The following is a 21,076-nucleotide window of genomic DNA, read 5'->3' as shown; positions in this document are numbered from 1 at the left end:
TTTTTCTGAGTATACAGCAGTCTGCAGGCAAATGTCCCTCTGTCCCCACCTCACCCCCTCTCCTTTGGCTTCTCCCAGCTTGAGCAACCAAGGCCTCTGAACAGGGGACTCTTTGAGTGGTTCCATGAAAGGGCAGTTTGTGCTGGCTCCTCTTGGCATTGCTGGACATGGGCCCCCCAGAATCAACACCCTCTCACTTCCTCCTTCCAGACAGCTCTCCCTGCCCCCTTGTGCGTGAATGGGGGACAGCTGAGGTGGCAGCTGCTCCCCACCCTCTTCAGGCACATTCTCACTCTGTGTTCCTGGGGTCGCAATGTGGAAGCCCTCTCATCCCACTCCAGCCATAGGGTTCTCCCTTTTCTCCCAACTCCTGTGATCCTTAGGGTGAGCAGCCCACAGCTTTCTATTTGATTATATATAATTCTCTATTCTTATATTTGGGCATGTGCTAATTTTGCTTTAAGGGCAGTGAACAGACCTCCTCATTTTATTGGAATCTCGTGGGGCACCAAGCATGGGGCTGGTCACACGATAGGTGTTCTCTTTACATCTGTGGAATTAAGGTGATTTGTTCGTGTATTCAGTACCTACATCTGACAGGGCTCTTAGCCATTAGGCATCAGAGGCACAAAGGATAGATCTTTTCAATGCCTGGGAAAAGGCTGGAGACTCCTTTCAAAAATTGTTGGCTCCAAAAGACATAATTGCTAATGGGAGCAAAGCAACCACAGCAAAATAACATGTAATTCAGACAACAGAGGGCTAGTTAAGATCTTTGGAGACAGACATTCTTTTTGATGGCTGAGTAATATTATATTGTATATATATACCACATCTTCTTTATCCATTCATCTGCTGATGGACATTTAGGTTGCTTCCATGTCTTGGCTATTGTAAATAGTGCTGCAGTGAATGTTGGGGTGCATATATCTTTTTGAATTAGAGTTTTCTCTGGATATATGCCCAGGAGTAGGATCACTGGATCATATGGTAACTCTAGTTTTTTAAGGAACCTCCACAGTGGCTGCACCAATTTACATTCCTACCAACAGTGTAGGAAGGTTCCTTTTTCCCCACACCCTCCAGCATTTATTATTTGTAGACTTTTTTATGATGGCCATTCTGACTGATGTGAGGTGATACCTTATTGTACTTTTGATTTGCATTTTTCTAATAGTTAGCCATGTTGAGCATCTTTTCATGTGCCTGTTGGCCATCTGTATGTCTTCTTTGGAGAAACGTCTATTTAGATCTTCTGCCCATTTTTTGATTGGGTTGTTTGGGTTTTTTTGATACTGAGCTATATGAGCTGTTTGTATATTTTGGAAATTAATCCTTTGTCAGTCTCATCATTTGCAAATATTTTCTCCCATTCCATAGATTGTCTTTTTGTTTTGTGTATGGTTTCCTTTGCTATGCAAAAGCTTGTAAGTTTGATTATGTCCCATTTGTTTATTTTTGTTTTTGTTTCTATTGCCTTGGGAAACTGACCTAAGAAAACATTGGTATGATTTATGTCAGAGAATTTTTTGCCTATGATCTCTTCTAGGAGTTTCATGGTGTCATATCTTATGTTTAAGTCTTTAAGCCATTTTGAGTTTATTTTTGTATATGGTGTTAGGGACTGTTCTAATTACATTTTTTTACATGTAGCTGTCCAATTTTCCCAGCACCACTTATTGAAGAGACTGTCTTTTCTCCATTGTATATTCTTGCCTTCTTTGTTGTAGATTAATTGACCATAAGTGAGTGGGTTTATTTCTGGGCTTTCTATGCTTTTCCATTGATGTATACACCTGTTTTTGTGCCAGTACCATACTGTTTTGATTACTGTAGCTTTGTAGTATAGACTGAAGTCAGGGAGCCTGATTCCTTGAGCTCCTCTTTTCTTTCTCAATATTGCTTTGGTTATTCAGAGACTTCTGTGTTTCCATACAAATTAAAAATTTTTTGTTTTAATTCTCTGAAAAATGCCATTGGTAATTTGATAGGGATTGTGTTGAATCTGTAGATTGCCTTGGGTAGTATTGTCATTTTAACGATATTGATTCTTCCAATCCAAGAACATGGTATATCTTTCCATCTGATTGTGTTGTCTTCAGTTTCTTTCATCAGCATTTTACAGTTTTCAGAGTATAGGTCTTTTGCCTCCTTATGTAGGTTTATTCCTCGGTATTTTATTCTTTCTGATGTGATGGTAAATGGTATTGTTTCCTTAATTTCTCTTTCTGATATTTCGCTGTTAGTGTATGGAAATGCAACAGATTTCTGTGTGTTAATTTTCTGCAACTTTACCAAATTCACTGATGAGCTCTAGTAGTTTTTTGGTAGTGTCTTTAGGATTTTCTGCGTATAGTATCATGTCATCTGCAAACAGTGACAGTTTTACTTCTTCTTTTCCAATTTGGATTCCTTTTATCTCTTTTTCTTCTCTGATTGCTGTGGCTAGGACTTCCAAAACTATGTTAAATAAAAGTGGTGAGAATGGACATCCTTGTCTTGATCTTAGAGGAAATGCTTTCAGCTTTTCACCATTGAGTATGATGTTAGCTGTGGGTTTGTCATATATGGCCTTTATTATGTTCAGGTGTGTTCTTTCTGTGCTCACTTTCTGGAGAGTTTTTACCATAAATTGATGTTGAATTTTATCAAAAGCTCTTTCTGCAGCTATTGAGATGATCATATGGTTTTTATTCTTCAATTTGTTAATGTGGTGTATCACACTGATTGATTTGCGGATATTGAAAAATCCTTGCATCCTGGGATAAAGCCCACTTGATCGTGGTGTGTGATCCTTTTAGTGTATTGTTGGAGCTGGTTTGCTAGCATTTCATTGAGGATTTTTGCATCGATGTTCATCAGTGATACTGGCCTGTAATTTTCCTTTTTTTGTGATATCTTTGTCTGGTTGTTTGTTTGTTTTTAGGGTTTATTTATTTATTTATTTATTTTTATTTTTTTATTTTTTAACATCTTTATTGGAGTATAATTGTTTTATGATGGTGTGTTAGTTTCTGCTTTATAACAAAGTGAATCAGCTATACATATACATATATCCCCATATCTCCTCCCTCTTGCGTCTCCCTCCCACTCTTTGTCTGGTTTTGATATCAGGGTGATGGTGGCCTCATAGAATAAGTTTAGAAGTGTTCCTTCCTCTGCAACGTTTTGGAATAGTTTCAGAAGGATAGGTATTAACTCTTCTCTAAACATTTGGTAGAATTCACCTGTGAAGCCATCTGGTCCTGGACTTTGGTTTGTTGGGAGTTTTAAAATTACTGATTCAGTTTCAGTACTGTTACTGGTAATTGGTCTGTTCATATTTTCTGTTTCTTTCTAGGTCCATAGATGGACCTAAAGATTATCATACTAAGTGAAGTAAGCCAGACAAAGACAAATATCACATGATATTGCTTATATGTGGAATCTAAAAAAATGATATAAGTGATGAACTTATTTACAAAATAGAAACAGACTCACAGACATAGAAAACAAGCTTATGGTTACCAAAGGGGAAAGGGGAGGAGGGATAAATCAGGAATTTGGGATTAACACATCTACACTACTATATAAAAAATAGGTAACCAACAAGAACCTACTGTATAGTGCAGAGGACTATACTCAATATCTTGTAATAATCTATAAGGGAAAAGAATATGAAAAAATATATATATACACATATATACTGTATGTGAATCACTTCACTGTACACATGAAATTAACACAACATTGTAAATCAACTATACTTCAATTTTAAAAAATTTAAAAAAAAAAGATCTTCGGAGGCAGACCTGTATTCGAATCCTGCCTCTGCCACTTTATAGCTATGTAACCTCAGGCAAGTTACACATTCTCTGCCTCAGTTTCCCTCATCTATAAAATGGAGATAATAGTACCTATTCATCATGAGGATTGAAGGAGACAAGTACACCTCAGTTCTTAGCACAGTGCCTGGCCAGTGGTAAACGGTCAGTATGTTACTAATGACAATGATAATAGTCATTAACATAAAGAATCTTCCCTATAGTGAATCTTGTGAGAGATACTGAGTGCAACACCAGGAACCCAGGTTAGAGAAAGCTGTTAGAAAAACAGTTGAAGAAGCGTGCAAGAAAGAAACAAAATTATAAACTAGTTATATACCAAGCCACAGTCAGTCCTATTTAGAAATAGCTACCTACTAAGCACTTTGGGGGCCCCACAGACACACCACTTTCCCTGAACTGCTCTCACCTGCCTGAAGACAGATGCTCCAAAAGGAACTCAACTGTTAGAAATCCCCTCCTCAAGAGTTTCACCAACCAAGGAAGACTGACCCTTACCACAGGAGAAGAGACTACAAGTGGACACCACACCTAGATAAACTGTCACCATCACATCTCCCACCTATGGGCTGTACTCTAAGGGCCCATTTATCATTCCCCAAAATCTAATAGGGCTACATCCCCCCTTTCCCTATTAAGATGGTATTTCATCCCAAGTTCTAAGCCACCTCGGGGAGTTATTCATTTTCCTCTGGGTATCTCCCATGTATACATGATATATACATGTCACTAAGCTTGTGGGTTTCCTTTTGTTAATATGTCTTTTATTATACAGGTTTCAGCTAAGAACTCAGAAGGGTAGGGGGAAAGTACTTTTTCTTCCCTACATGACCGTAATTTAGTAAGAGGGTTTCCAGAGTCCTGATGAACTCAGCAGAAATACTGGGGATGTGACCAGGTGCTCATGGAGGCTCTTCAGGAACCTGAATATCAGCACACCAGAACCTTTTCCTTGGGGCCCACAGAGCTCTGGGAGGCAGAAACCCTGACGTGCATGGTGCAGAGAGGGGGTGGAGGCAGCACAGTGTCTAAGCACCTAGTCCTTTACTTGTGTGGCTTCTTTGTGAGCAAGGCACACGCCCTCGCTCCTGTTGAGGAGCCTGAGCCAAGTCGCCTGGAATGTTCTCTTTGCACAAGTCACTCATCAATGCAGCCTTAGCTCATGCTAGTCCTTCTGCTGGGAAATGCTTCTCATTAGGCTCTGCCTATAAAAAATTCTACCTGTCCTCCAAAGTACAACTCAAAGGAGGCCTTCTTTTTCATTTATCCAAAAATATTTGCTGAATGCCTACTTATTTGAAACAGACCTTTTTCTGGGGATACCAAGAGGTATAAGGAGTGCAGGCAACCAGGCAAATAAACAAATAGTGAAATTCAGTGAGATGGGGGCTACAATAGAGGCATTTACAAAGTATAGAGGGGTCTTAAAGCATTCACCCTGCAGGGAAGGCCACTGGCCACAATTAAATGAATAAAGTAATTTCAAGAAAAGTGTTAGGAAGAAAACAAAGTTGGCTAATGTGAACGAAAGTGGCTGGAAGTTTGGGTGTCAGAGAAGGCCTCTGAAGCGACACTGAGCCAAGAGTGGAATGGTGAGACCAGCAACCACGGCAGGAGCAGCGAATGCAAAAGGCCTGAAGAGTGGGACCCATGCTGGTTTTGAGGAATAGAAAGAATGTCTTGTGTCTGGAATGCAGTGAGAGGGGAGCCAAGATGAGATTACACATAAATAAAATGTTATACTCTGCCTTTTTCACTCAATATTACAATGTAAGAATGTTCTTGGTTGTGAAAAATGATTTGTAAACATCTTTAGTGACTATTAAAACATTTTTAATGGCTGTATTTAAAAATCATATTTTTAAAAAGTTATTTTCTGCTTTAAAAAAAGCATCACATGAGGTACACTCCTGATACAGAGACACACCCAGCTCAGCCTTCAGCAGAAGTCAGTAGACAGAAGGGCATATGGGGGTCAGGCATGACCTGCAGGTGTCCTCACTGCCACTTCTGGGCCCCCGTGGTCAAGGCTCAAGTAGCAAAAGCCCCAATGACCAAACTCTGGAGACTGCTGATATGTCCTGTTCCCAACAGAGAGTGTCTGAGCTCCAGAAACTTCTCTCTCCAGCCTCCTTGCCCCCTCCTTTGTATTGTTCATTCTACTGTGACTCATGGCTTGAGGAGAAACTAAGTTCTCAGATGTCCCCTGCTAGAGACCACTTCCTTGTCTTCCCTTTGCAAGGAATAGGCAATGCTGACAAAGGCCCTCCTCCAGAAGCTTGCTCTCCTTTCTCCTCTCTTACCATAGCTTTTGGCTTCTGGCTTCTCTGGAAAGCCAAAGGACTCCTCCAGCTTCTCTCTGCCAACATTTTAGTCTTCAGGGCTTGAGCTGCAAGGCCTGCGGAATTCCTGTCCATACTCGTGTATCCACTTGTTGGCCACTGGGGGAAATGGGGAGGAAGAAGAGCAGGCTCAGCGGAGCAGACAGTAGCGATGCTCACTCACAGGGTCGTTAAGTTCCACACCCTTGACAACTCACTTGCCTCACCCTGGTCCCAGCCCTACTATGGACTACAAGATGTTGCTTCAGCAGCAGTAAAGAGCAAAAAGGACAGTGGCACCTGGAAAAAGTCCCTGACAGGTCCTGCTACTACAGACTAATTTTCAAACCCGTGGGTACTGTGGTCACTTACCCTTCATGTAGCTCCTAAAAGCCCACCTCCCCCAGGGAACCATTCCAGGGTAATGAGAGAAAAGGGATGGATTCTCCTGGCAAAGTCCACCTCAGCACAAGGGTCCCTCTTCTACTTCTTTTTCTGTCTTCAGAGCTAAGTGCTCTTAGACACATATATGACGTAAACACATCCCCTACTTATTTATCTCTTCCTTGTTTGACCGTCTCCTCATGGGGAAGCACCTGATGGTTCTCTCCTTGGGATAGAGGACTGGGACTTAGCAACATATTATTCCTTAGCTGTGCTCAGGAATCAAGGCCCATCTGGTCAGGCCAATAAACTTTTACTGACACCTGCTCTATGACAAAAGCCTGCCCTTATGGGCTCCCAATGTACTGGTGGCAACTAATCCAGAATCTGATCACTTCAATATAATGTGGCACTGTTAATGAAGTTTTTGGAATGAAAAGGCCATGTTATTTTCCATCCATCCCCTATTTCACTTACCCTGAACCCCTCACCCAATTCCCATGCCCAGAAAGGCAGGCCTTACCCCACTTATCTCCTACCAGGACAGGACAGCCAGCATGAAGTGTGTCACCATCCCCTTCACCACTCCTATGCAGGTTCCACCAAAATAGTGCTGCATTCTGAAAACAAGCAGACCCCGCCCCAGGGGAGGTCAGCCCAGAATCTCAGTCCTTAGGAAGCACCTGACTGAGGACAAAGGCATGCATGTCATTAAACAAGAAAACTGTCCATGCAGACTGGGGGCAAGGCATGCATAAAATGCCACAAAATGGTATAAGCTGCCATTTACTCATTCACTCATGCATCACTTATTGAGGACCTGCTCTGCTCTAGGCCCTGAGGATGCAGAGACAGATCATGTCCAGTTCTCTCAGGGAGTTCACAGTCTTGTGGGAGAGACAGACATAAAACAAACCAGGATGAGACAGTGTGACAAGTGCTAGGGGAAAGGTGAGCACAGGGTGTCATAGGATCACTGAGGAGAGAAACTAGACAAAAAGCACAAGGTGGAACAAAATATTCCTCACACAACTAAGAACTTAATTGAGGCACTGACTCTTTCTTAGGCACTTCCTAATAACACCCCCAGGAAGCAGGGATCATCATCATCCCCACCTCACCAGCAAGGAAGTTGAGACTTAGGGGCTTTAAATAATGCAACTAAGAAGGAGCAAGGTCAGGACTCAAACCCAGGCATTTTGATTCCAAATCGGATATGTTCTTTCCCCCCATCCCCAGCTTTTTTTCCTATATGCTTATTTTAACCTTGGCCAACCCCCTGAGTTTTGATAGATACCCAGCATTTACTCATTGAATGCTTAGGATGTGCTGGGTACTGTGCTAAGTGCTATGAAGCGTGATCTCAATTATTTGTCTTCATTTCATTCCTGAAGTAAGGGCTGTCATCCCTGATTGACTGATCTGACATTTGGGGGAGATATTAATTCGTTAAACAAACCTCTTACGACACTGGCTGCCCTCTGTGCCTTGCTTGACGTTATAGCTCCTACTGCAATACGTTGTTATGTTGACTTCTGGAGGCAAGGACTACGCGTTTTCCTCAGTACTCTCAGTGCCTCCAGCCCCCAGTGTTTACTAAACGAATGACTGAAGGGACCAGTTGTTGTCAAGGATCCAAGGGGACTCTCACCTTTGAGGAGCTCTATTGTAATGGGAAGGCATACATGTAATCATCCTCTTGTAATATAAGTGTAAGTAAAATAAAAAATAGAGGCACAAGTAAATGCAGGAGTCAAGAAAATTGAGGGATTTTGATTCTGGGAATCAGGGGAGACCTCTTCATTCCCTCTCCCAGGAATAAGCTTGCAAGCACAGGCAGCATGAACGCTAGGGTGTTAGTTCTGCACTGCTAAAACCACCTGTTGGGGTCAGACACCCCCCACTCACCTTGACCACAGGCACGCTAAAGTTGCCGTAGATGAAGGCTGTGGCTCCTCCAGCTTCCACCGAGCTCAGCTGCAAGGCCAGAGGAAGAGCCAGGGTTGAAATAGCCCGACTGACTGCCCTACACTGCCTCACATGACGTCTGATGCCATTTCTGCATAAATTCCCTCTTGTGTGCCCCTCTTTCAACTCTGGGAGAAATACTTATGGAAATACAATCACCCAATTTAGGAATTGAGAGAGCCTACTCAGTGGCATCAGTATTTGCCTGCAGGGCCACAAGAGGACAACATTTAGAAATGCCCCCTTTCTTTACCCTTTGAGCTAACATCCTTATTGAGGGTTACCATAAGTAGATTCAAACTTTGAGGCCCTCAGGAAGAAATACAGTTTATGTCACAACCCAAGACACAGACACGTCCCTGAAGTAAGTTTCATAAAACATTCTTAACTACATCAGATGCCCTCTGTTATTTTCCATTTTATTTTATTCTATTCTAGTTCAGATTTCTTAAATGCTGACCAGATCCACTAAGTTGATTTCACAGCCCACTAATGGATCATGACCAGTGGCTTACAAAACACTGTTTAGATTACAATGATTATTTTTGAAAGCTGGGCATCATAGGAACTACTGATTGCACCTTTGGTGTGTTTCCCAGATCACTCAGACCCTCTCTAGGTAATCTCAGCTAAAGAGTTTCACCACTGGTATATTCTAGAATTATGGATGTGTTTACTTAACTTGAAGAGTTTTTTCTGATTGTTAAAGAAATACGTAATAACCTAAACATTTTGAAAAATACTGGAAAATACTTTAAAATACTTAAAATAATATTATTCATCATCTTACCATCTGGAAAAAGAAAAACGCACTGTTATGGTTTAACTGTAATAGTTGACTTTTTTTTTTTTTTTTTTTTTTTTTTTTTTTTTGTGGTATGCGGGCCTCCCTCTGCTGTGGCCTCTCCCGTTGCGGGGCACAGGCTCCGGACGCGCAGGCCCAGCAGCCATGGCTCACGGGCCCAGCCGCTCCGCGGCATGTGGGATCCTCCCAGACCGGGGCGCGAACCCGGTTCCCCTGCATCGGCAGGCGGACGCGCAACCACTGCGCCACCAGGGAAGCCCCAATAGTTGACATTTATTGAGCACTGACCATATGTTAGGCATCACACTAAGTCCTTACAAATATATTATCTCACTTATTCCTCACAACAAATATATCATCCTCACTATTCCTGTGAGTTAGGATTGTTATTATTTACATTCTACAGATGAGGAAACCAAGTCTCAGAGAGATTTAGTGGTTTACAAAAGGTCATATAACTCCTTGGTGACTGAGCCAGGACTGGAGCTGAGCCAATGCTGTCTGACTACAAAGTCCCTGCTCATAACCATTATGCTACATACACTCTTGAACATTAGGTTATTTCCCGCTGTTTACTATTATAAACAACAAACACTGTGAACATCTTAATGAGTAAATTCATTTTTGCGTTTTAGATTGTTTTCTTAGGAAAGAGTCTGAGCATTAGTATTATTGGGTCAAAAGTATATGCAAATATTCAATACTTTAGATACATACTGCTAAATTATTTTCTCACCAGCAGCATGACACAGAGTGCCAGTCTTACCTCGCCCTGGCTAACCGTCTACCAGCACATTCACAGATCCCACCATATTCGCCTGTGTTACAGAGCAAGGGCTATGGGAGTTGGGATGTTAGCACTCGTTAGAGGAAACTGAACTGACCTGGCGATTCAGAACCTGGAAAAGGCGGTGGTGATTTTTAGCACATCTTGGCTCCCCCTGTAGTCCTTTGGGAAGGGCGATGAGAGCAACAATTTGCTCCTTGTGTTCAAATAACTAACAAACTGGATGATTCTGTTCAGACCCCTGTTGTCAGCCACTGTGGGTGTAAGCAAGATACAGAGGGAACCTGGACTTTCCTGCCTTCCTCTACCTGTGGTTTCACAGTATAGTGGGAAGGAAGGACTTATCCAACAAATTGAAAAGAGAATCGGATCTGTGTGCTATGAAGCTCATGAGCAGGGCATGGATTGTAAGATTGGTGGAGGGGAGGGAAATCTTCCCTCTGTAAACCTTCCACTGTTTTGTACTGGGATTGATCTTATGTCCAGTCTGAGTAGAAAATCACTAACCTGATTTCAACTCAATCCTCCCAATACTTCTTAAAGATTATTATCTCCCTATATAATATTACTCTTATGTTCTCCATAAATCTTATCTCTTATGTTCAGAAATGTTTATGATGGTCTTAACACCAACCTGAGGATGAAAGGATTGGGCATAACCTAGCACTTCCTAGGTCCCACGATCCCATTTATGGGGTCCTATGCTTGCTTTCTGGGATACATGATAGAAACATATTGTATGAAACTTCACAGAGAGATATCCCGTTACATTATTTCATCAGTTCCTCATGACAGCCCTGTGAGGAGGCGCAGAGCAAGAAAACAAGCTCAAAGAATTGATGCGATTTGTGCTGAGGCCACATGTCAAGTGGCAGAACCAGAATTAGACCAACTGACTTCAAACCCAAAATGCTTTCCATTCCACTGTGTATCAAAGGCTTAAAATCCAAACATACATATACACACTCTTGCATTTGTCATTTAAAATTGCTGGGCTACCCTTACCATAGTACCCTTACCATAGTAACTGGGCCTCTGTAATCAGGGAGTCAGCTACAGAAGATACTAGGGGGATAAAGAACAGAGAGATATTGGCCCCTAGATGTCCTATTCTTTGGTTGATATCAATGTACTTCACTGCCTGTGACCTCCCATGCCAGCTTGAGTCATCAACCAGAGATGTACCAGCAGCTGATCTCAGCTGTGTCTCCTACCCAGAGAGCTGACGTCCGCCATCCCTCTGCCTGATCAGAATGCTCAGAATGACCATGTGAGGCCAGACACCATTGGCAATGGCAGCCTTCCAGTTCTGCATAAAATTAAAACCGAGCCACATGAAGAAACATGTTGGGATTGCCAGCATTAAAACTAGAGTGCTGGCCTCTGATTGTCCTTTCTTGGCTACACTGTGGAGACCAGTTCACAGGACTAAGAAAAGAGGGAATGCTAGGGTGTAGGTGTCTGCTATTCTAATGAGCCCGAAACCAGGCCTTCATCTTAGGGTGTTATGTAGAGCACTTACATTTGGCATGTTTATTCCTTTATTTAACAGTAATACACCTCTTTAATTTAAGTGACAGATGCCTGAAATTATGACTTGTCCATAGAGAAGGAGGTAAACCCACATGATCTGCAGGGAAGAGGATAGGTGAGATAATAGTGCCTGAAATTATGACTTGTCCATAGAGAAGGAGGTAAACCCACATGATCTGCAGGGAAGAGGATAGGTGAGATAATAGTGCCTGAAATTATGACTTGTCCATAGAGAAGGAGGTAAACCCACATGATCTGAAGGGAAGAGGATAGGTGAGATAATAAAGACTGGGTCCAAATTCTATAGGATCAGGTCAGAAACTAGGAGAGGAGGCTAATTTATTTTTTTAAGGGGGTATAATGTAGATTTTAGTGAAGAATTTATGAGGAGATAAGGAAGAAAATTTTCACCGCATATGAGAGAGCCGCACTTACTGAATTTCTCCGTAGGCATCTCTGTTCTTCCCTCTTGTAATCTCAGCTGCTTCATTTCTCTCCTCTCTCCCCTCACAGCTCCACAACCTCATCTATAGGTCCATGCTTTTTAACACCAACTAGTCTATGGGACCTCAAAGACAGAGATTCTCACATCCCCTTCCTGTGTTCAGGTCCCAGGATCTCTTGGCCTTCGGTGTAACCTCACTTCCCATCCTAATCACTGACAATGACAAGGTCACATTTAGGTCTACACAATGTAAGCTCTTTGAGGGCAGGAACTGACTTGTATTGATATTTCTTTATCTCTCCTATAGTGCCTAACAAGAGTGCTGTATGAAATTCACAAACATCCTGGAGATTTTTCTGCTGTGAAATTCAGATGAAATCAGTATCTGATATTGCTTTGAAAACCGTAAAATAAAAGAGATGTAAATAGTCATTAAGTAAGCATCCCTGGTCCCTCCAGAGCAAGACTCACGTAGATCATAAATGTTGCAACTCGGTTCCCAGAGTTCATTCTGTACAGTGGGCTGGTTGGTGACTGAGACAAAAATAGAACATATCGTTATTTTATGCAGATGGCACCAGAGTAACAGCCAGGATGCCACCATAATACAGGGAGGAGAAAAATGGAGGAGTCACAGATGGGATATAGCCTTGAGCTATACCTAGTCAAGTATGTGCCCATCTTTGCTGGCAGGTACTCAATATACTTTTTTCCTCTTACCACTTTATTAGATACGCATGTAAGTGAACTGTATATTACTAATCAAAATTGCTTGTTAGTAGTGAAAGCACTATGTGAGGGGTTGATTGCACCTTCAGGTTCTTGGTGAAATAAATTAACATATAAAATATTACAGATAATTATTCTGTAAAAATACTAAGTCATAAGACTGGAGTTCCCAATTATTTGCCAAAGAGACACACTTTTTTGTCCTAGAAGAGTTTAATTGATATAATTTACATGTCATAAAATTCAATCATTGTAAGAGTGTTTTTCAGTGAGTTTTAGTAAAAAGATGAGTCAGCAGCAATCACCTTGAAACCAAGGCTTTCAATCTACCTAGAACGAGAACCTTTGTTCTAAAATTTCACGCAGTATTCTCTGGGGGCCCTATAAGAGCTCTGTGTCAGAGAAATAAATAACACCCTCATTGCCTACCCCACGAGATTGGTCACCGACCCCCTGGTTACCGTAGCGTGGTCAAAGTGAGGCTCATAGTGCCCTCCGATTCCGTAGTTTACCACCTGGAGATACTCTGCGTAGGGAGGCTGGACATCAAGGCCTGTAAGGGAGGCAATGCGATGGTCGAGGGTCACCAGCACTGGGTCAACGGTGTCCTTTAGCCAGGCACTAAAACACACCACAGGTTGCAGCATCAGTGATCTGATGCCAGAAATGACAAATATCTGTGAATGAGTGAATGAATGATGTCAACTGCCAGAAGGAAGGAAGGAAGGCAAGGAGGACAGGAAGATAGACACGAATACCTAATTACCTACTCACTCCTCCTGTTAAGTCGGCCCAGTCCGTTTTGTGCTCTATCGTAACATTCACACATTCATTCAACAGACATTCTCTGAGGCCTACTGCATGCCTGACCCTGTGCTAGGTGTGTGAAGAGTGAAGGTTCACATCACCAGGCACTGGGATACAAAGAGAAAGAAGACAAAACCCTGTCTTTAAAAATGCTATGTTTAGGGACATCTCAATGGAGGAAGCTGGGTGCAACGGAAAAAGCTTTGGATTCAGAGGAGTCAGACCAGTCCTGGATCCTCGGCTTGACCCTTGGTCAGGCCCGTAACCCTTCATCTCTCTTAAGGTTCAGTCTATTCATCTATAATATGGGGATGGTAATAATATCTACTACACAGACTTATGAAGATTGTGACAGACAATGCTTATGAATATGCTTTGTAAGCTGTATGTTATTGATTGCTGTAAAACACAGAAAAATCTCTGCTCTTTTGCTCTACTCCAGGACAAACCAGGATAGGTCAAAGGCCAAAGAGCAAAGTTCAGTCTCTTTTCCTGAATGTCTTGTTGAGGTTCTGATAAGGTGGAGGATTTGGGATCAGAATGTAGGTCCCTGGGAAGTGAGGAAGTGCTCCCCAAGCAAAGCCAGTGAGCCTCCTGGGGAGATGATGAAGGCTCTTAAGGGAAGCACCTTGGCATGTCTGGGAAGACCACTTCTTTGGTCTATTAATGATGGATTAATTTGTTCATTCTTTTGTATGGAGTGCATGCATAGTGCTATGCTGTGGGCTCTAAGGTTTACAAAGATACCCAAGACAAAGCTGCTATGTTCAAAGAGCTCATGAGAGGAGACATACAAATATACACAAATACAACTGAGCACAAATCAAGGTAGAGTGAAAAATAAGAACCAGCCCTTAAAGTAAAGTTCTGGGGAGCACAGAGGAAGGAGATGTTAATTCTGACTGGGGTACTGAGGTAAGATGGACATGTAGGCCAAATTTTGAAGGGTGCATAAAATTTCAATAGATGGAAAAGACATAGGGATATTCCAGGCTGAAGAAATAGCATAAGCACAGACATGGTGGGGTGATATAATACAGTGTGTGTCAGCACGAAAGCATTTAGTCTATGAGAGAAGTAATGGGAAATCATGCTAGCAAAGTAGGCTCAGGGCATGTTGTAGAAAGCTGAGGACACTGTGGTCAGGAGCCTGGTCTTTGTGGATAGTGATCAGGAGTGCATAGGTGACCTTTGAGGGACCAGTTCCAGTGAAGTTGTGAGGACAGAACCAAAATTCAAATGGGTGCACTGTGGTGGAGGGTGGGTAGTGAGAGGAGGCAATGAGGGTCTCAGTTTCTTTACCTGAGAAGTAAAGAGAATATCACCTACTCCCCTAAAAGCAATGACTCTAAACAGAAGGTTGAATTTTCTCCTTGACACTACAATATCAGAAAGGTGAGCAAAGCAACGAAGCTGAGGTTAGACGGGCCTTTCAAAACTTAGAAAATAACTTCTAATGTAAAAGGTCCCCAAAACGTACCAGACCAAATAAGTTAAGCCAGATGATTCTGAATCCAAGCTTTCATCACTCACCTCGCTTCCCAGACAACAAAACCATCCACCCAGCTTGAGGTCTGGCCTCTCCCCAAGGATGTCATCACCGTCTCCCATGGCTCCAGTGGGGACCCTCCTCTTACGGTATCCTGTCCTTACAGCACAAACCAAGGGCTGCAGTGGAAGGGGAGCAGGGATGGAGGGGAGGGAATACGGCTGGGCTCTCAACTAGAGAAGGTATCAGATCCAGAGATTCTGGCCATCCGTCTTGCCTGAGTGGTGGCAAGTCATGCTTTGAATATGAGTCAGAAGGTAAAGTCAAATTCCAAATAGAGACAGGACTTGTTCCTGGAAAAGCAATCCTGGTTAGGAGAACAACTACACACTTAATTTTTGGTCTAGGGCATAGGAGCTTTTTCACGTCTTTCCCTAATGGCCTCCTAGTTACGTCCTCAGACCGTGTAACCACCTGAGAAAGGCCCTTGGGTAAGGGGAGTGGAAATTGCTCCCTCTCAACAAGAATGTACAGATATAAACGTGAACTACAGTGGCATCTCTAATGGCACCTGAATGGCTGTTGCTGACCTTCAGTCACCTGTGCCACAGGCCTAAGGGTGGCCAGCAGGCGTGACCAGAGTCCCTGCCAAGAAAGGACCCCTCTTACCTTTTGCTGATGCGGTACTCCACTGGTAACTGCTTTTCGCCTGATGCCACCACAGATCTCTGTAGCTGGTGTGAAGGATGTAAGAGAAAGTCCAAGTGGTTATGATGCAAAGGGAAGGGCTCTCACTTCCGTAGACACGCTCCTCTCTTAGCATAAACCTAACAATCACCCGTTTCTCCTTAATTAAAGGATATTTTGTACATGCTACTAATTTGGTGATAGCTATCAATCTTAAGTGACATAAAAGCTCAGAGTTGAAAATAACCTTTAGCTTCATATCTGGTAAATAGTAAAAACTGAAAAAGGTCTGTAGAACTGAAATACAAGTGATTTTGAATCCCTTTTGCATCTGCAAGACTGTGAGTTCTGTAAGAACAAGGGCTGTTTCTTATTCATCTTTATATCCCCGTGTTTGGGGCAGGGCCTGACTGATGGTAAGTTAAGCTTTGACTTAGTGTTCGTCAAATTAAATGAACACCTCCAATGACAGGACACTTTCTACCCTCAGAGGCAGCCTGCTCCTTTTGAACAATTCTGATGAAAGCCCTTCCTTACAGAGAATCAAAATCTGTTTTGTTTGCAGCTGCCTTGGTTATGGGGAAAAAAACAACCAAACAGGTTTGAAGTCACTAACTTAACTGAATGTCTCTATTTTGTTCTGAATGTCTAGATATAAATTTTAAATTATTTTTAAATAAAGTGGCCTCTAATTGCAAAAGTACTGTACCAGGGACAGAAAGAGAAATATTATTCACATAAGGATGTCTCCTTCTGCATTTGTCATCAGAATGTCAGCTCCATGAGGGCAAGGACTTGGTCTTTTTTCAGTGCTGTATCCCCAGGATGCAGAGAAGGCCTGGCAGGGAGTAGGTGCTCAATATTGGTGAAATGTACCCAGGAGTGAATGAACCAGTATCCTGTGGTTAAAGACACAACCCCAGCACTTCACATGCAGTCACAGCAGAGCACGGAGCAACAAAGGACACATGACAGAAACCCTTTCCCTTCTCAGGGGCTTCTACGATATTATTGTTCCTGCTGCTAAACCAGGTAGACAACCTTGGAAAAGGCTCTTCCCTTGCTTGGACCTGTTTCCCCAGCTATAAAATGCAGCATGTGAACAATACATTCTTGTAGTCCTTCTCAGCCTCTCCCTCTACAATACTAGGATGCAGGGAATCAGTAAGTGACTGATATTGTCTCTTTCTAGTCACCTAGCCAGCATCCTCTCCTGAGCCATTCATAGAGGAGTGAGGAGAGATTCATAGACAGTCCCTTCTGTTCTTTTCGGACAACATCAATGGTTTAAGAACAAATCCTAGGGAATCTCCACTCCACCCTGCCCACCCCCTCCGTTAAAGAGTCACACTGCATTTAATTCCTTTAAGAAGTATCTACTGTGCACCTACAAGTCATTCATGTGGGGGGACAATACTTATTGGTCGTTCTCTGTGCTAAGCACTGTGCTATGCATTGTAAATACAACACAGGAAACCAGACATAAGGCATCCAATGGGGCCTGAATGGACAAGTACAGGGTGCTATGGAAATACAGAGAAGGAGCATCTAGCCCATTCTTATGAAGGACAGGAAGGCTTCCCAGGATGCCCAAAAGACAACTGGAATCACACAGGTGAAAAGAGGCCAAGGGAAGAGTGGTTCAGGCAGAGAGAAGAGTATGTGGGGAGACAGTGAGAGCACTCTGCCTGTTCATGAAGATGCAAGTTGTTTAGGGTGGCTAGGGTGTCAGTATAATGGGAACACGCTGCAGAGGGAGAGGCAGCAGCCAGGCCAAGGAGCTCTGTAATCATTTGAAAGCAAAAGTGACCCATTAAAGAGTTTAAGTGAGGGCTTGACTCAGTCAGATGTGACCCTTTGCAAATTGCTCTGGCTACAACGGGCCTAATACAGAGCCAGGCATTTCAAGGACGACATATGATCCCTGCTAGTTTACAGTCTAGCTGGGGGGACAGGATGCTAACCCATGAAACTGGTCATGATTCCAGACAACACGTAAATGGCAGAATAAATGAAAGTACCAAACAGGTGGAGACAAAAACTGAGTTCAGAGGAGGGAGGTTACTGTATGTGGCTCCAAAAAGTGCTCTGAAAAAAATGTTCCTCCTGAAAGAATCTATTAAAGTGGGCCAAAGTGGTCAGGGATAGGGGCCAAGAGAGGCATAGGGTTTCAACTGAGTCTTCAAGGATGCGTAGGATGCAGATGGGGGAGGAGTGATGAGAGAGCAGAGAAATGCTTCTTTGAGAAACACACAGTGAAGAGGAGCAGAGAAATTCAACACAAGCCACTGAGGTGGCTGCGTCCCATGGGGCAGCCACTACCACACACCCCCAGGGCTTATTCCTGGGTGAGCCGAAGACCAGACAGAGATCAGCAACCCCAGCGAGATGCTTCTGGAGGAGGGGAGAGTGGCATCTGTGCGTGCCGAACAGATGACCTGGCTACAAGGGATTAAATGACCATCTCCAAGTGGGCCGCCTGTCCTGTTACCACAGCAACAGAGTTGTCCTGAGGAAAAAGGAGCTGCGGCCAAATGCTCCCGCTGGCTCACTGAGAAGCCAAAGCTATTGAAAATACATCGTTCCAATTCACCAGGGAGGGGAGCTTAATCGCTTCAAAAACCTTCTGTACAAAGATTCCAGATTTCTCTGAAGGGCTTTTAGATGAAATTATTATTGCTGTTTTTCTCCCTCCAATCCACGTCTGCTGTCAGAGACTTCCTCAAAATCTGCAGACCTGATCAGGGCACTCTCCTGTTTCAAACTGTCCCACAGCTCCCCGCCTGCCTTCGAGATAAAATCCAAACTCCCCAGCTTGGTACTTCCAGCGCTTCTAATTGTGTCTCACGTTGCAGCCTCATCTCCCATCACCTCGCACCCCCTCCCTTGCACACTTCAGCCCCCGAGCTTCCCCCCACTCTCTGGACACACCACACAGCAGTCCTGTGCACAGATTGTCTGTCTCCCTGGAATACCCTTTGCTACCTTTCACTCTGATGAATCTCAGGTCCACAGAGAAGCCTTCTCTGTTTCTAACTCTCCCCCTTCCCCCATTTGCTCTTCACCCAACTGCCTTTCCCTGCCTTTCCCTCGGAGGAAGGTTCACCTTTTTAGGCAGCCGTAGCACAACTCCCTCACACACCTCTATTACAGAACGTATCACAGTGCATTGTAAATATGTTTTCCCCATTCTGCAGGAAGCTCCTAAATGGGAGCGAGCAATACTTAACCTCCTTATAACAGCCCAAGCACACGGTACAGCGTCTGGCACACAGCAGGTGAGTGACGGCCTGGCTGCCGGGGTGAATAGCACACCGTGAAGACCACAATGTCTGCTTTGACACCGTAGTTCTGAGACCACCTTAATGTACCGTTTGTAAAGAGGCAACAGGCTTATAGTGGTGAGGTCGACTGCATGATTTTTCTAAATATTTGCCACACTTCCTGGTGGACTAAACTCCCCTCCGCATCAACATCAAGCTTGGCGCGGTGACTGCAGAGCCTTCTCCGTGGGAGAATAAGATATACTCTCCCTGCTGACTGCAGTGTTAGCTGTACGCTGTGCCTTAGCCAGGGAAACGTGGATGGAAGTAATGCCTGGTGCTTCCAAGCAGAAGCTTTAAGAACCAGCTAGTAGTTTGCCATCTCTGCCTTTTTCCTCTCGCATGAGACGGCAGTGTTCCAAAAAGAGGCTGCTCTGTTGGGCTGGGTCCCAGAGGAAGACAGCACGGGGCGGAGCTGCAGCCAGCCCAAGACAGACAGGCAACAGGAGGATGAAGCCAACCTCTACTGCTGTTGTAGACCTCTTCCACGTATATGGAATGACTGATATTGGGGGAGGGGGGTTCCTTTAATTTTTTTAGGTTAAATTTATATACGATGATATGCACAGATCTCAGGAGTACCATTTGCTGAGTTTTGACAAAGGCATCCAGCCATGCACTCCACATCCCTAACAAGATATTGACAGCACATTTTCAATACCCCAGAAAATCCCCTTGTATCTTTCTCAGCCAGTCCTCTCCCTTCAGAGGCAGCCACTACTGTGATTTTTTTCACCATTGATTAGTTTTATGGAATGGCTGGTATTTTGAACTCCTGAACAGATGAAGTATCTAGTTGTTCAGGCTACTTATTCTCACACTTCTGAACACCAGTCATATAAAGAAACAAAGGGAAGTTCTTGGCAGGCCTTGGGGACACTCACCCATGGTTCTGCAAGGCCTCTAATTTTCTGAGCCTCAGTGTCACTGACAAAGTCATGGTAGAGAACAACATAGGGTTCCAGGTGGATGACCTCTTTCCGGACAGGCTGGAGCAGCAGGTAGGGACTGGAACTGGTCTCATAGGAGCAGTAGAGACTGGGGATCTGGTAGTGAGTAGGCTGAAAGGAAAGACTAGAATCAGCTTAAGAGAAGAAGGGTCTAGGAGCGGAAACCGATTTAGGGGAACTACAGCATAAAAAACCTGGAATGCAGGAGATCCAGAATTCAGTCACTGATGCTGTCCAAGTGAGCTTTATTTATATTTAGTGCATCAGCCTTTCCCCTCACATCGTCCCAATTCTACCTTTTCTCCTTCTATCCGAGCCTGTTCCCTGTTTTTCATTCCCTGAGAAATCCTACCTGGGAACCCAGGGTCTGACATAACTCCTCATAGGTGTCCCTGGTCTGCAGGTGGGGTACGTTGGGCCTCTGGATGACAGCCTCAGCCACGGCCTGGTTAGGGCTCTCTGCCAAGAGCTTTTCGTATTTCAGGACATTCCTGGCCATCCTCTTATTATCTGGGCCTGGAAGAAATCGGAGCAGGGAATAACACAGGTTAACAAACGGTGGACCCAGAGAGTGCCGCCAAGGTTTCCTATAGCTTCACTGTCACACGTGACCAGCAACTGGACACCTTAATAACTCCCTGTGTCCATGCACAGGAGGATGTAAGGCCCTCACTCCCAGAAGAGTACCTGGCAGTAAAAAAAGACTGAGTAGGGCCTGGTAGATCTGAAGGAACACTCTTAGACCAAGGGATCATGAGGATGTGGCTGTAGGATGGTGTGATGGTCAGTTTTATGTAGAGGGAAGAAGCTTCAATCTTTTATTCATTCATTCACCAACTCTCCAGTGAACATCTACTATGTGCCAGACACTGTGCTAGAGGCTAACCTCCCAGAGTTGAGAGTCTAATGGAGAAAAGACACATTAACTACTTACAACACAACACAACAAGGAAGTGCCGTGAAACAGAAGTTCAAAGATCCAAAGCCTATAGCAGAGAGATCCGATCTATTCTTCCCTAGAGAA

The 21,076-nt window shown here is 43.6% G+C and overlaps 1 protein-coding gene across 5 annotated transcripts in view; it reads right to left on the bottom strand.

Moving 5' to 3' along the window:
- Positions 1 to 5,640: 5,640 nt before the first annotated feature.
- P4HA3 (prolyl 4-hydroxylase subunit alpha 3) overlaps positions 5,641 to 21,076 on the bottom strand; it is a 56,073-nt gene continuing 40,637 nt past the window's right edge. For 4 of the 5 annotated variants that reach the window (XM_028500846.2, XM_028500847.2, XM_028500848.2 and 1 more), the window contains 8 exons: positions 20,405 to 20,568; positions 19,987 to 20,163; positions 15,762 to 15,826; positions 13,258 to 13,417; positions 12,539 to 12,601; positions 8,438 to 8,506; positions 7,053 to 7,149; positions 5,641 to 6,265 (listed from right to left, as the gene is read on the bottom strand). In XM_028500846.2, coding sequence (XP_028356647.1) covers positions 6,195 to 6,265; positions 7,053 to 7,149; positions 8,438 to 8,506; positions 12,539 to 12,601; positions 13,258 to 13,417; positions 15,762 to 15,826; positions 19,987 to 20,163; positions 20,405 to 20,568 — 866 coding nt within the window. In that variant the 3' untranslated portion in view covers positions 5,641 to 6,194. Of the gene's footprint in view, positions 6,266 to 7,052; positions 7,150 to 8,437; positions 8,507 to 10,186; positions 10,344 to 12,538; positions 12,602 to 13,257; positions 13,418 to 15,761; positions 15,827 to 19,986; positions 20,164 to 20,404; positions 20,569 to 21,076 lie in introns of those variants that run through there. The other variant, XR_003683506.2, reaches the window with a different exon arrangement.

Source organism: Physeter macrocephalus, chromosome 16, assembly GCF_002837175.3.
Source record: "Physeter macrocephalus isolate SW-GA chromosome 16, ASM283717v5, whole genome shotgun sequence".
NCBI lineage: Eukaryota > Metazoa > Chordata > Mammalia > Artiodactyla > Physeteridae > Physeter > Physeter macrocephalus.
The sequence above is the reverse complement of the archived record's forward strand: the minus strand, read 5'-3'. Positions and strand labels throughout refer to the sequence as shown.